This window comes from Mytilus edulis, chromosome 4 (assembly GCF_963676685.1).
Source record: "Mytilus edulis chromosome 4, xbMytEdul2.2, whole genome shotgun sequence".
NCBI classification, from domain to species: domain Eukaryota; kingdom Metazoa; phylum Mollusca; class Bivalvia; order Mytilida; family Mytilidae; genus Mytilus; species Mytilus edulis.
The window spans coordinates 13,773,765-13,790,873 of NC_092347.1; the positions used below are offsets into that span (position 1 = coordinate 13,773,765).

Consider the following 17,109-nt stretch of genomic DNA (forward strand, 5'->3'; position numbering starts at 1 on the left):
GATATTGCAAGGAATGTTTGACCGAGTACATATATGTGTAGACCAGAGTGAAATTAGTAATAAATGTGATCAAATCTTGATCATTGGACAAATCAGTCGAAAATAATGTGATGTATTTAGCGTTAGAATTTACAGATTTTGCGTGGGTCTAGTAGGAGTATCCTGTCAAAAGGCGTACAGTAAATGGTACCAGATTTTGAGACTGATTGTAAATAAGCAAATGGTTCATATCACGAAATTTTAATAGTAATATGGTGGATGTATGTGTTTAGTGATTGCGTAATGATGCATTACCACCTACCAACATTAGATATTAATGCGTAAATCAAAAGTACTTTATATTACACAAACAAAATAAAATATTTCATAGGTTTGACTGTACAGCTGGTTACAAGTATTATATGCATTTCTTACAGCTGTCGACTTTTACTTGAAAGCCAGTGACAAATCCTGTCGTAAATACAGTTTATGCATCAACATCATAGATATATATAAGAAGACATTTTTTGCATAGGTTTATATCTTAAAAGTTTGATCGTATCTCACTTCATACAAATACTGCATCAAGTAGTTTAAAAGATTAACTTCGAGAACTCTCAGACCAGATTGTCAGTGCAAAACAGCCGTTTGCCGTCAGAGCAATCTCGGAACTAAGCTGGTTTGTTTGAGTGTAGCATAATACAAGCGAATTCCAGTTTATCTCGGAACGGCCCCAGCTTGTCTGTCAAAACAGGCGTCGGACTAAATTCCGATATTGCTCTGACGTCTAACGACTGTTTTGTCAGACTAGCAGGGAAAGTTCGAGATTACCATGACGTCCAAGGGCTGTTTTGTTCGCGGTTCGGGGGCAGGGGGGGAGGGGAGGGTGCACCAGCTTGTCTGGCAAAACAGCCGTTGGACGTCAGAGCAATCTCGGTCTAAGTGTAATAAACCTTTTGTTAGTTGTGTTTGTTTGTTTTGTGCCAGTTTATAAGTTCCGAATTTTCTGTAGGAACAAAAGCCAAAGGTTTAGTAAATATAGATTAATGAAAAGTAAATTTCCTCAAACCGAAACAGAACTTTTGATATTGCTATTATATTCGCTTATATATTTCAAATATAGCGTAATACTATCCATGCTACATAGTTATATTAACTTGAAACTAGGACATAGCATTAGATATTTACCACTGCGATCAAGTCAACAATCTCATATATTATAAATGTTTTTGTTCATTGTTGATTTATTTAATGTGAGAGAGAGAAAAAAACCATAAGAACTCATTAAAACAAACTAATAAAACACGTTAAGCTCTCGACAAAGTATTTGTTATTATTTCATTTAATTTTGATATAGAACAAAGCTTCGACTTTTAATTATTCGATGTCATTTAACTATTCTTGTTATTAAATAGATGACAATTATGAATATTGTCCATAATTTATAATACACAGGTGACAGTTTTGGAGGTAGCAATGGTTATCCCTTTACATCAAAGGACCAAGATAATGACAATTGGGCGGCTAATTGTGGCTTCCACTGGGGAGCATGGTGGCATGACGCGTGTTCTGACGGTAACTTGGATGGGAGGTATTATCAGAATGGATCAAATACTGATGTAACGGGAGGCCTGGTATGGAAAACCTTCCACATACTTTATTATCTGAGAAAAACCGTCGTGATGATCAGAAGAATTTAGTAAACGTCACACAGATGACCAGCGCTTTGACCACAAACTTTCAAGCAAGACAACAAGCAAAAACCAGTTATTTCAAATAGCTCTTAAGTTAGAATATTTCTTGTAATTTTATTTGTAATGTGAGATTGTTTTATTCATGCAAAATTTGCACTTGGTAAAGAATATGTTATAGTAAATATAGAATCAATCAGCAGTGGCGGATCCAGAAAAAAATTTGGGGTGGTCCCAAATGAATATTGAATGGTATGAAAAAGATTAAAAAATACCTTCGACATTATGGAAGATCATGAATTTGGACAACACCATGCAATGCACATATTCCTAGGTGAAGGAATTTAAAGACATGTAAAACTGATTTTTATTTAAGACTCTTTACAATATCTTGCAATCTAAAATAGCACAACATACAACTGTCATCTAAATTAGGCAAGCTGTAAAAAAAGTTTAGCTAAAATGTTCCGAATCGGTAAAAATAGTTCTACGTAAAATTGGGTAACAATAAGTCTTTTATCAGGTCATTCAACATCATGCGTCGGGGGTGTTTCCTTGCAAAGTGATCTATAATTTGTTTTATATTTAGTTCCGAACTGTAGTGTACATGCATCAACGCAAGTCCGTTTAAACGCGATTGTCCCATTTTGTTCTCAGGTAGGTTTTTAAAAGTGACTATATGAAGGTTTAACAATTGTATCCAAAAGTGACTCCTCAGATGAGCTCCCTCGACTATGACAAACTTCATCTAGATTTGAATTGTGACGTTTTCTAAGCAGAAGATAGTTTGATTAAAAGATAACGCAGCACAAAGTTCGATAACCCATACTGAGATTGAGAAATACACGAAACACTTTCTTTTTGCATGTTATTTTCTTTTCATCTTTCCAATTATTACGAGTTTTGACGTATGAGGTTAGTATTGTGTCGTGTAGAAATGGTTCAAGTTGCAAACTTGATCGCAAAATATCACAACTATAGATGGACATGTGTGGCTTTTGTTATGAATTGTCCATTTTCCGTTTTCTTGTATGGGTTTTGCTCAATAATGAGGGTCGGACAATGATCTAAAGTACCAGCATGTGCCTCATTTTGTTTCATTGTCCTATTGCATGTATATAACATGTATACAACATCTCTTTATTGGTCACACCATACTTTGATGTTTCGTCTATTCTTCATACCAACTCGCAAAAACAAACAATAATGGTATATTATGCTGTTTAACTTCAATGTTTTAAACAGCAAATAATATATATATATATATATCAGTAGGGTATAAGTCGAAGATAGACAACACAGTTGCAGAAAGAAAAGAATAAATTAGACAAACTGCAGTCCAAAAACTCTTATTATATATAAAGAAAAAAAGAAGATGTAGTATGATGCCAATGAGACAATTCTCTACAAGAGAAATGACACAGAATTTAACAACTATAGGTCATCGTACGGCCTTCAACAATGAGCAAAGCCCATACCGCATAGTCAGCTATAAAAGACTCCTAAATCACAATGTAAAACAATTCAAACGAGAAAACTAACGGCCGAATTTAAGAACAAAAAATGAACGAAAAAAAATAATATGCAACGCATAAACAAACGACAACAACTGAATTGCAGGCTCCTGACTTGGGACAGGCACATACATGTATACGAAATGTGGCGGTGTTAAACATGTTAGCGGGATCCAAATCCTCTCCTAGCCTGGAACAGCAGTGAAACAGTACAACATAAGAACGAACTATACAAATCAGTTGGAAAGCTTGAACTCATCAGATGGATATTTATATGGTAAGGAAAGAATCCTATTGATTTTTAGGACAATGATCAATATATTAAAAGGCAAATTCAATGTTATTGAAAAAAGCAGATTTTCAAAAATGGTTTTCAGATGATAACGCGAGTTTCAATTGCTTGTTTATTAATATGAAACTTATACAGATAAAAAAATAGGACAAGGGAAAGGCGTCTATTAAAAGTATGGACAAGATGACTGTTACTAAAACTATATTTTCTTGAATGAAAAATGGTTTCTATATGGTAATGAGTTACCCTTAGTTTTTTTGGATTGAAAAGTTCACTAGTTTTTTGAAGACTTTGTTGAATTCAATCATAGATTTTTCTCTCTCTAATTTTGCGAGTTGTGTTGTTTTGTTGTTTCGTCTATCCGATGAGTCCTGAAAACCTTTTGCTTCAACTTTTCACAATCCGTTAAGTTTTATGTTTAGAAAATTATCAGGTATTGATTGTTTAAAAATTTGGAACTATCTTTTACCAATTTGCGTTTATTTGAAGTTTCGAAAGTTAACATTACTTTTCTGAAGATTGACATAAGGAAATAGAAATGTGTCGTTCCAAATTTCGAAATTTACTGCATGGTTTTGATTAATTGGGTTGTGATAAATAAACTCATCATAATATGATAGATATAAATTAGGGAAACTCAAGTTACCAAGTAAGTAGTAGTGAAGAAACAGAATGTTATAATACCATATTCATACATTATATTTTGTATCATCGACAACTGCTTTAAAGTGAAAGACAATAAAAACTCATTTTACAATTAAATTGATTTAATATTATTTGCAAATCTAAGCAAACGAACAATTAAGGTACATGTAACATCAAAAATCAAACCATATACACACTTGAATACCAAAACAAAAATCATTATTAATGCTATCATATTGCAATAATGTGTCTCATTTCTACATTACACATACTAGGATATTAGATATCAAAATTAATAAACAAAAACGCTAGACAAAAATAGAATTTAAATATAAAACTGTAGTATAGCTTACATTTGTTGTGCAGATTGTTCATACACTCCTCCTTATAATAAAAAAATTATAAAAATAGTTTCAAATTAATTAACATGTTTTCTATCATAATCTTTAACAGCCAACTATGCTGAAAATTATTAATTGTTAATAAGTACCAACAACTAGTTAAACTAATCTAAAAAAAATCTTATCCAGCAATCTACTCCTGTCCATACTATATTACTCAGACTTATCCAAAATTAACTGTTTAAACATATGATCGGTTTGTTTATCGTATGAATACCTATGCAATATCAAAACACCGAAAAGGGCTATACTTAAACAATGATGTAAAATAAAGTGCATGAATTTAATTGTACAAAAACATTAATTGCAATGAAAATATTATTATTCTCATACTATACTTTAAAAGAAAAACAGAATAATATAATCTACATTACAAAAATAAAGCAAACATGATTACTATAAGAAAAACTTCAATTGAGAAAGTCAGCCAGGATGAATAATAACTACGTTTACTAAACCATGATGTCTATAACATAAGGACAACTGTAGTACGTTTCCACCATATATGCGAAAGAACTAGGCTAAGCATTTTCTGAATTTGCTATGTTTATATTCTAGGACAGGAAATTGGAACGTGATAAAAGTACTATATTAATTGTTTATTAAAGAAATTGAAGTAACGTTGTGGCATTACCATTTTCATATTGAGTTTTTTTTAAATGTTTCCATAGCAACCGTCATTCACATAAAATTAAAGAAAAATCATAAATACATTCTTATAATATCTATAAATTCTCTAGTATATAATAAGTAAAGGGAATTTCAAACATGAAGTGCATCTTCGAGAAAAATTTCCACATATTCTTAAGGTAAATCATTTATAATGAAAAAGTTATACTTATAAACTTTTATGAAATGTATAAAACGTACAAAATATATATAAAACATTAACCAAGACAATTATATTAATGTAGAAATTCAAATGAACATTTAAGTAAGTCTTTCTTATATCAATATACTAATCTTTCCCACAGGTCAATGACCTTTGTAAACTTCCTAACCGTTTAAAATACAACCATCATTAATGTGTGTATGTGAAAATGAATTGCAATGATATTTGGACTATGTAAAAAAGATTTTCTTCAGATATGATCAAAGTACAAATAACCTATTGCTGTATCTGGGTCTCTACCGTGTTGTTAGCGTCTTTTAAACGTTAATTTTAACAAATATTTGACTCATTCTCATTGGTGCAGATGTAACAACATTCATGTATTCTATTAATATATTACAAAAAAGACAATAAAAAAAATAACGTGATCTACTCAGCATAAACCAAAATCAATTCTATAGTACTAAGCGAAGTCCATATATGCAAACGGTTTCTTCTAAATTCCACCTACAAGCTTTCACCATCCTTACATCTGAAACAAAAACATGTCTGATGTAATAGTCTGAATCTGTTAGTGTTGAAGCAATATAAAATCATTCAAACGTTAATAAGTGAAGACATCTAGACCAGTGTATTACTAGGAAATCTTTAATATTATCCCACGAGGACGTGGTGTGTCAGTGTATTAAGATCACCCCCTATGGCCGGAGGCCAGAGGGTGATCTAACACTGACACACCAAGTCCGAATGGGATAACTATTTTACATCCCAGCTGTTTTAGATTAGGGAACTACCATTTGATTTTTATGGGGTATTTAAATTATACGTCAGTTACATCCGATGCTCCTTCAACATGAGGTTGTGAACCATTGAAGTGAGATACTTATATCCCTACGGGAATGTAGTTATTAATAGACATCAGCATCGTTCAGGTTGAGAGGTTACAAACTTTCTGAAAAAAAAGAACCCAAAATATCGTCCACCGTCGAAAATAAATTGAAAGGGTGTTGTCAGGTCGTAAAAGATGCTGATCCATCAAGATTTCCGTTTCTATTATAAAAGGTGGCGAAGACGAGAGAAATCGGACAAAAAGAATACGTACTATAGAAAGAATTTATATTTTGAGATCAAATCAATTAAAAAGACAAACAGTCTGAGTTTGACTAAAAGTGTTGCAACCTTAGTTTTAGAAAATAAAATTATTCATGCACCCAACATGGTCTTAATCATGTTGTTATCGATTACCAAGTTCATGTATATATTGAGTTAAGAGTACGACTATATATTTTAAGAATATCTCTTGTTTTATAGATACAATGTAAGATAAGCGCTCTGACAATTTCTTCAAGTCGTATTTTACTCCCAATTGCCATTTTACTCACCTTCAGAGCCTGTCAGAAACATACTCTACAATCTTGTGTGCTAGTTTAATTGCTTGACCTGCTTTTGCTTTGTCGAATTCATCTGCGGGTATCCTGGGAATAGAGTGACGGTCTGGGTATAACAATCCAGCGTGGTTTCCAAGTAATGTCGTCAAAGTAATTACCATATCCTGAAGTTCAATATTCATGCCAGCGACCAAATTTTCTAAGCAGTTTGAATTCGGAATAGTGTTTGAATCCATGTTGTAGTGCATAGCTTTCAATATCTTCTCAACAGACTGGTAATATATAATGTTATAATAAACTTGAAGAAAGTCGTAACACTATTTCTTCTTGAATATAATTTCAGCTTTCTGCTTCTATTACAAAATTGTTTTAAAGTCTGTTTTTAATTTTTGTACCCTTACAATTTACAACCAAATCCAACTTTGAAAATCAATCATAACTGCGAGTAGTGTGTCAATAAATATGTTGAGTCGGACTTATCTCCGAAGTAATAATGTTTATCATTTTTTTTTTATTAATTCTGATCTGACGGTGACCAAAGACAAATGGTGTTGTTATCATAAAAAAAAACACCTGACCATTCAGATATATCAATAATGAGATATTTATCCTATCATAATAGTTGTTAATAATAAATGTTGTCACAATGTGAGCTTATTGAACGAGTTTGGTGTGATGACCGGATAATAAGCTTCATATTGTGACTCGCAGTTGAAATTTACAGTATCAATTAATGTGTACAAATCCTCATAAACAAACATTCAAATGAAAACATAGAAGAAAAAGGTGCGATTTTCTGGTGAAAATGAAAATGTTATATATATATATATAGGTTTAGGTTCTTTTGAAAATTTTACTCAATTGCATAGATATTTATTGTATCACAGTAGATAGTATTACATTTCTTTAATGTTTATTAAAATTTGGATATTCCTTTTGCATTTGTCAATATAATGGAATTTGATGCGGCTTCATACAAGAGGTTTAGCTAGCTATAAAACCAGGTTTAATCCTACTTTTACATGAACAAATGCCTGTACAAAGTCAGGAACATAACAGTTGTTGTCCATTCGTCTGATGTGTTTGAGCACTTGAATTTGCCATTTGATTATGGACTTTCCGTTTTGAATTTTCTCGGTGTTCAGTATGTTTGTGAGTATACTTTTTCAATAGCTAGCTAAACACAGCCATATTATTCAAAGATCCATACTCTACAATACTCCTGTGTGTGTTTATCCAAATTGGATAGCAACCATGTTAAAAAAATAAGGACTGTTAAATAAATAACTATATCTTTTCATTACCTGATAACAAATAAAACATATCCAGTTGAAATTGTGTCCTACTTCCGCTGCTTCCAAGAAATTACTGGCTGCTGTAACATCTCGTTTAGCTTGTTGCATCCACTGATTTGCTTCAGCTAATGATGGAACAGGTTCTCGCATTTGTCGGCCAGCTGTATGTCCTTGAGTGTTACCGCCACCATTGGTGTCAGTCGAGTCACTTTCAGAATTATTAGTTGCATCGTGGTCCCATGTCTGAAAGTGTGACCAGAATGCTGAATTTCTAGAAAAATCAAAATCCTCCGCATTGTTATCTCTGATGCCGTGTCCTCTTTCTAAATTTAAAACAGCTTTTTTGATAAATTTGAATACTTCTGTTGACGCAAGTTCATTTCCATGATTTTTGTCTGGATGCCATTTTTTGTACAACCGTTTGATTAATTTTCGCCTTTCTTCTTCCGGTAAAGTCCACGCTGCAAGAATAGTAGCTTCTACATCCTGACATATGCTTTCCAAGGGTCTGCCGTCAGTAGAGGTATTGGTTATTTCGATAAAAGGTACCAGCTCTTGAGTAGTTTCCTGTTTATTCCGATTAAACTTAAATATATCAAATGCATGTATTTCTTGAAGACGACCATGACCGACATGTACCCTGTACTTTCGTAGAGTACTTCTGATAAAAGATGATGTATTTTGGATAGGATCGCATTTCTGTAAGATCTTAGCATACAAGTAGACTGCTGGGATGTACATGTCGCCTTCATACCTTTCTTCACTCAACAGGACAGCTACGTATTCACCCTCGTCAAACTCTGTAAAATTGTTGTCCAAAAATCTGTACCAATTTGGGTGCACGGTTGTACCAGGAGGTGGAAACAAAGATGACTTGCATTTGATAGAAATAGAAAATTCGTCAACATTTTCTTTGTCTAATAATATTGACATGTCTTCCAATTTGTCGATTTTCAGTAGAGTTTTTACAAGCAAGCCTCCAACGTCGACAAATTTCCTGTCACTACAATGGGAAATTGCATAATCAATAACCCCACTATTTTGAACCAACCAGTCCTTCAATACAGTATTTTGTAGTGCACAATATAGAATATTCGAGTCGTTGTCTTTCTTATGGTAATAACAAGTAACTTCTTTTGATCCTACCTTCTTGTCTTCAAACATTAAATCAAATTCGATCGTTTTAACTTGTAATATCTGTATTTTCTCCATATTTCCAATCCACTGATTAACAATGTTTTCATTCAGATCTAACGCACGTAATCCTTCGAAGCGTTTTCTTGCGTACGTAGCAATACGGAATACTGCTTTATGAAACTGGGAGGCATTTAACAAAGTTGCAATTAAATGTCCTTTTTCATCCATCGGAACGATTTCAAAATTGTCTTTTAATCTTTTTTTTATCATGTGCGACAAAATGTTTGGCTGTAAATGCTTTGGTAATTTTTGAAATTCTGTTGAAAAAGAACCTGTGATTCCTACTCCAAGCTCTTCAAGGTTTACCAGATAGGACAACGTCATGTCACTGCCTATTTCATTTTCAAAAGCTTTATTATCGGAATATACAAGACGTTTTGAATCACATAAGCGGTGTTCTCTTGACAACATATGGAACGTTTTTATTTCTGAAAGTTCTTTGTATTCAACATCGCCAAACAATGGATATCGTAAATAGTTAAACAAATTCTGAACTGCTTGCTGAACAGCGCGTATTTCTTCATAGTGTAGCTCGTCTCGTTGTCCAACATCCGTTTTTAGTTGATTCAACACATGAATGAAACTACAAACATTCACCTGTCTTTTCATACCAAGGCATTCAAATAAATCAAAATAAGAGGCGTATTTGCTCGGAGCCTCCACCAGATATTGCTTTATAACATCTTCATCTTTTATGAATCTGACTACTTTATTGCATGTGACAAACAGTTTATATGCTGGCAGAAAAAGAATAGGTTTTCGATGAAGTGTCTTCATGAGGTCATCTTTATTTGATTCATCATTCATGTTTCCATGCAACCATTTGTAAATTCCAGTCATTAAATGTTCTACGCTGTAGGCAAGTATGTCATCCGTTTGAATTTTGGAAATAATTTCCTTCATTTTGTCACATATATTCTGCACATGTCGAACAACATCTATAAATCCTGGCTCCTTGACTAGTTGTAAATGTGTAAATATTGCATCCCGTTTCTTCATACTTATATCATATAGGTATAATGGATTTGCCCATTCTGGAATTAGTGAACATCTTGTCCAACATATATCTTCCTGTCTACTGAGAGTTGAATTCTGAAAACTGATCAATTCTGCGTCATGTGCTTGTGAGCATATACTTGATTTCCACTTTTCAATAGTATGCACAGGAATAAATTTTATGCTTCTTAAAGAACTCAGCATGTTTGTATCTACATCTTTTTGTACCTCTAGCTGTGTAAAAATATGCTTCACTAACAAACTTGATTTTGATTTCAAATCCTTTATATTCTCTTTTGTTAAACCATTTCGTCCGATTCTTTCAATATCACTTGCAAATTGTAGGACCATTTCTGGTGTAATTTTAGATTGTAGACCAATAATCGACAAGAAATAAATCCACTCATTTTCATAATATTCTGATGCTGGGAATTCCTCGTCTGGAAGCATTAATCGCATAAGCTCATTCGTCGGATCTTTAAACATAGACGCGGTATTTAAACCCCCATTTATATCTGGAACGAACTGAACTCTTTTTAGTATCGATATGAGATCTTTTTGCACTTCATTAAATGCTCCACCAAACGGTTTTGCCAACAAAACATCTCGTGTGTATTGGATGTGCGTAAGATGGTGAACAATAGGTAAAAAACCAAACTTTGGTAATAAATGCTTTCTATAGAGATCAATACTTTTCAGGTTTTCATCTGTATAACCTAACTTTTCATAAAGCTTTGTGAGCTTTGAACTTGTCTGCAGAAGTAATGTAGAAGATGCTTCTGCCCACTCTTCAATTCCATCATGGATCACTATATCCTCTACAATCAGCACGCTTTGGCCGGTTTTGATGTTACAATGCTGTCCTGTAATGCTGACATGAAGTGGTATTTCTTTCAATTTTTCTAAAATTTCTTTTTCTGAATTGTTGTTTAGAAAATCATTTAAATGTTCTGATAAAAAATCCATTATTTCTTTGCAATATACTTTTTTAATTTGTAGACTTGCAATAGTATGTCGCTTTTCAAATAATAAATTCAGCAAAGATATTGGGCTATCTCTTGTGACGACCAAATGTTTTAAAATGTTATCATGCCCAATACGTATTTGTTTGTCAAGACAGGGTATCCTTAATTGATTTACTGCCTCTTTGAGAGTACCGGTAAATGTACTGACGTCTAGTACAAACCGTGCTTCACCGACAGGCATTAACATTTTGCTTTTTGCTTCATTTTCTTGAACTGACGGAACTAAACTCCAGTATTGGAGTTGGTTGAGCACTTTTAAAATGAATTCTTGCGTGATATCTTCAGCAGTGTTTGAATCTGTGTTGTTTGTCATCTGCAGTCTATCATGTCTATCATACACAGCTGAATTAAGAAATTTCCACGTCATTTCTATCCAACAAGATTCTGGAACACAAGAACTATTTGGGTCCCATTCTACGGGTGTATTCATTGTTCGGTATTTCTCTAATTGTAAAGTGTTTGGAAGGTTTTCAACAAAACCATTGATATCAAATGTCTTCAATCCTTTATCAGATGGACTAAAATTGTAATATAAATCGTTATGTAAAAACTGATTCGATGAATTGGGAAGGAGACTAGAGTAGAGTGAGCAAAATACCGGCTGCGCAGTTGAAAATGCTCGTAAGACACCATCATTAGTCAGATTCAAAGGTAAACCTTCCATAAGGTCACCAAAATTTGCGTTTTTCATCTTTTTACAATACTCTATACAAATGTCAAGATTCTGTATTTTACTTATTTTAGTTTCTACCAGTTGCTGTCCCATGTTTCCAATCTTACAACTATCTTCGTGTTCTTCATTGTGTGATCTAAGGAAGGAAACGAAAAATTCTGGTGTTATCTCTGTAACTTTTAGATCAGCATCCTTCATACTTTTCAAAATATGTTTCGGGGATTCCAACAATTTGATTCCTATATCTTTACATATTTGTATTAACAATGATAATCTTTGCAATGCTCTTTTATCAAGAGATGCCCCTGAATGCTCCAAACTTGTAACGCGCTCAGTAATTCCTTGGCTAGTGTGAGAAACAGTCTTGAGGTCTGTTGCTATTGTTAAATTCTTTGTTTTTAATGTGTTAAAGACACAAGGAAAATTAAAGGTTTTACTCACAATCGGGTAAAACGTTGTCGAAACATCTGTTTTTGTAACAAGTTTACAAACAGGAAATATAGCTTCTTCTTGATTGTAAATCCATCTGTATAAACTGTGCGCAAGGAACTTAAAAATGCCTGTAATCTTTGAAGTGTCTGGGAAAAATCTATGATATTCTGCTAATGTTTTCTTCATATTTTGTGCATTAGTTGGTTCTCCAGTATTGATATTAAAATTGGTCTTCAAAGTATGCAAAGCACGGACATAAGATGGAACTATCACGTCTTCCATTAAACATTTGTTCCAAGATAATCGATACCCTTCTTTGTCATCCGACCACAAGTTTCGTCTTGCTTCGTGATCTAATGCGAAATGTCCATTCACGTGAACAGGTAGTCCAGTTTTAACAGGAAGTGGCAGAAAACAGAACGCCTTACAGTTTTCCTTTTTGTTTTCCCCTTCATCAAGTGATAAAGCTATACCTCCTCTTGGAAGCAAGCCAAGATTTCCGTTTCTGTATGAACTGAGAACTTCTTCTGGTAGTTTATGTATTCCTGAAAATCCCATTCGACGAACTATTAACCATTTTGAACATGCACCATTGCAATCTCTGATGTCGGCAAAATATTTAGCTTCAGTTGGATCGATCGAGTCTGGTTCTTGACAATCCCGAATGCGTTTAGCTCCTGTGTCTATCAAGTTATAAAACTGTTGTCTCATTTCTGCATCCTTGTCTGACATTTCCAAATGAACAGAGTATACAGGTTGTAACTGTCCTTCTATTATTTCTGAAACCTTGATCGATTTAACATGGTTGACAAACAGCAACATTTCTCCCATTTCATCTTTGAAGCCATTAACAAGCTCTCTAACATCATCTATGGTTAAGTGTGTTTCAGAAATAGTTGAGCTAAACTGCGATGTTCTTATTGGGAGCCTGAAAATTGTTCCAGTTTCTTTTAGTAGAATTTGATCATGATAACAGCTAAAAACATTAGGATGTTCTTCTTTTAATACTTCAGTATTTATATATTCCCTACCTGGGCATTGAATTGTTGCATCTGGGACATATTTGCAATGTGGATCCATTACACAAAGAACTTCGCCAGTTTGAACTTCCGGACCTCTTGTCAGAAATGAGGGCACGTCTGTCAGATGGTACACAGCATTGAATCCAACTCCATACTGTCCAGTCTTTGTTGGATCTCCACTTTTGCTGCCTATTCCAAGCCTTTGGATACCTTCTATATCAGACTCAGAAAAATAACTGTCATTACATACCAGAACAGCAGGTCCTTGCAAAGGCTTCCATGTTTCGGAAAGTAAATTGTCTGTTGGATGCATAGAAAAGTCCATGACAATATGCACTTCGGTAGCCTTAGCGTCATCTGCATTTTGTACCATTTCTTTCAGAACACCAGAGTCACAAGGATAGCCAGAGAGTAAACGGTTTATCCTAGTGATCAGTTCTTCATGCTGACCAAAGTCTTTTGAATAAATTTTCGTTGGTCTAGAACAGTCGGCTACCTTTCTTTGTCTTTTAGTATTGATTCCTAATGGCACTGCAATTTCAGGTGAGATACTTTGATGTGTAAATCTCATTGAATCTGTGGACTTTGTATCGATGCTGTCAAGACACAACGTATGAATAGGGCTCAAAACTCCATCAGCATCTGGAATATGTAGCTTCCTCAGAGTATCACTATCTACTTCATCGCTGTTTAGTGAATCAACTAAAACCTTCAAAAGTCTAACATAAAGTCTCACTTCATTCTCCTCCATTATATCTGATCCTTGTTTAGACTGATATGATAGTAACTCGTCTATTACCCGTCGGGCAGGACATTGCTTTTCAATTTTAAAGAGATCTACAAATCCTTTTAATTTTCTGATATGTTCTGTCTTTTTAAGGCTGTACAGATACGGAATACAGTCTTCGGACATATTCATAAACACTTGACTAGGTTTTACAAAACTACCATCAAGTAGTAAAATGTTTTTGTCCATATAACACTCAGCTATTCCATGTAAAAGACTAGCCTTCTCTTCTAAATGTAAGTTGTGAATGGAAATGTCATTGATGTACTTATATACACTCAGTGTTGTGTTGTTCAACATTTGTGCTCCATCACCAATTCCATTCTGATAAACATCATTGCTAAGAATGGATAGATTGTCTAATGATTGCCCAAGATCAACTGTGTTATTTACACCAAGTTTTGTAAAAAGTTCGTGGTAACTGTCGCGTGAAAAATAACTTTCATCCAAAACCGGAAAAATACATCCTACAATATCAGTCAATGTTGCGGAATAAATTTCAATTGGACGTTCAAAAAGTACAGAGGTATCTTGTCTGTGCTTCTCATTACAACATGTATAATGCTTACATTCATCTTCAGGGTGTGCAAATGTATCCGCAGCCCAAGTCCATTTCCAGTCATTTGGTTTAGATTTGATTGGCAAAAACTTAATTGACTGCAATTTATTCAACAGTCGTTCGTTTTTTATGATACTCGTGTGCATCTTATTCAGATATTTTACAAATTGTGCACAGCGATCTAGTGCACATTGAGAGCAGACTGTAGCCAGAGATTGTATTGAAACTGCTCTATCTTCAATTAGATCGTCTGAAAGTTGGTCTGTTATCATTCCAAGTCTTTTCAAAGTAGTCAATCTATTTGATGCAGTGTACTCTGTCCCAACCACAAACCGTTCGTCTTCAACACTAAAAAGAACATTCAAAGGTCCTGTTTTGTTTACTATTTCACTAGGACGTCTAAAGAGTTTATTTGGAGCTGTCGGTATGGATGCATGATTTTGCAACAGCCCAAGTAACTTATCAGATGCATTGTCCAATGCATGAAGCATGAGCTGGTCTTTGATTTGTTCGTCCCAAATTTTATTTGAAGAGAGATGAGGTAAAACTAATTCTGAATAAAAGGTAATGATTTTTATTATTCTTGGTTCTATTACTGACTCACAGCCTGCATCTTTAAAACATGAACCTAATCTGCTTGGTAATTGCATCATTGTAGTTGTATCGTTTTCAAGAAGTTGAATACAAACAGCAAATGCTTTGTCACCAAATTCTGTTTCAAGTATCTTCGAATCAAGAAATTTACAATGGTCAATTGATGTAAAGTTTTCTTCTCTCCTAAATACTTCATTACCTTTCTTTTCATCTGCTATTTTTTGATAAAATGAAACTTGCAATTTACCAAAGTTGGTTTGGTTTTCCTCTTTCTTATACTGTACAGGCCATTGTTTGTGAAACTGTTCTTTCGTATCAATGTTTAGGTGACGAAGATTTTTCAGGAACAATATATAGGCATTACAAACTGCATCCATCATCAAAGCTTCATTCCAGTCGCTCTGTAAAGAATCTTTATCGTCTGTTGTTTTACATGACAGTCGTCTGCGATCAGATGTTACAGCAAAAGAGCCATTGATGTGAACTGGAAATTTTGTTTCAACAGGCAATGGGAGGTAACAGAAGACATGACTGGTTTTGTAAAACCCGAAAGGTAATTCTTTCAATTGGCAAGTCCTGTACTTGTCCCCATGTATGTTTTCTACTGGGCAAGCCACGCTACCTAGAGGCAGCAAACCCTTAACAGCTGAATCCATTGCAAGAGTTTTGCTTCTATCTGTACCAGTTGCCCATGTAACAAACCATTTCGTTGATGAAGAACTCCCGTGTATCCCAATATGAGCTAATCCATCTGTTGTTTTGACTGATATTTGCAGTAAAATACTGAGTTCAACTGGAGACAGGTCTTTTTTGGGGTCTTTTCTTACGTCTTCAATACTTGTTGAAAGTTCCTGTAATACTGATTTCCTGCTTTCCGCAGAGGTTATTCGCATGGGTCTTTCAATTAACTGCAAAGTCTGTCTTTGTAGACTATATAGAAGAGTAGCATTTTTAGGATCCTTTTCATTTTCCGGTAGATGATAAAATTCGACGGTGGTTACATTTTGTGTGAATAATAAGAGATTTCCACCAGCCTCTGCAAATATTCTCATCAGACTTATCATCTGCTCATTGTTGTATGGTTTGTCACTTATTTCGCTTAATGATGCTTGTTGTCTAGTTCTTAGTGGCAGCCGAAACAAAGTTCCATTATAACATACATTATCTTGCTGAACATTCAGATTACATCCAAATAAAGGCAACAGTAGTATACCGCTGTTCAAAACTCATAAATCCATGGACAAAAAACAAAATCGGGATAACAAACTAAAACCGAGGGAAACGCATTAAATATAAGAGGAGAACAACGACATAACACTCAAATGTAACACATATAGACAAAATCCCACGAGAATAACAAATATAACATATATATATAACATCAAAACCAAATACATGAATTTGGGATAGACAAGTACCGTGACACGTCTTATCGCAATGTGAATTTACACTCAAAAATAAGAGAAAACAAACGACACAACGTTATAATGTAATACACACAGAAACGAACTATAATATAACAATGACCATATTCCTGACTTGGTACAGGGCATTTTTAAAGGAAAAAATGGTGGGTTGAACCTGGTTTTGTGGCATGCCAAACCTCGCACTTTTATGGCCATGTGAAATATAACATCAAAATGACAACACAGGACTACAATATAAATAAATTGGAGAACACAATTGACAAAGAATTACACGAACAACAGCCAACACAAGGCAACAAGTTCAAAATTTTAATACCCCAGAAGTGTATTTTGTCCACACAAGACCTATGTGTGACGCAC

The 17,109-nt window shown here is 34.1% G+C and overlaps 1 protein-coding gene across 1 annotated transcript in view; it reads right to left on the bottom strand.

Moving 5' to 3' along the window:
• Positions 1–4,225: 4,225 nt before the first annotated feature.
• LOC139521265 (sacsin-like) overlaps positions 4,226–17,109 on the bottom strand; it is a 43,290-nt gene continuing 30,406 nt past the window's right edge. Inside the window, exons 8-10 of the mRNA XM_071314734.1 lie at positions 8,047–16,537; positions 6,737–7,014; positions 4,226–5,886 (exon numbers count right to left, since the gene is read on the bottom strand). Coding sequence (XP_071170835.1) covers positions 6,739–7,014; positions 8,047–16,537 — 8,767 coding nt within the window. The 3' untranslated portion in view covers positions 4,226–5,886; positions 6,737–6,738. The remainder of the gene's footprint in view (positions 5,887–6,736; positions 7,015–8,046; positions 16,538–17,109) is intronic.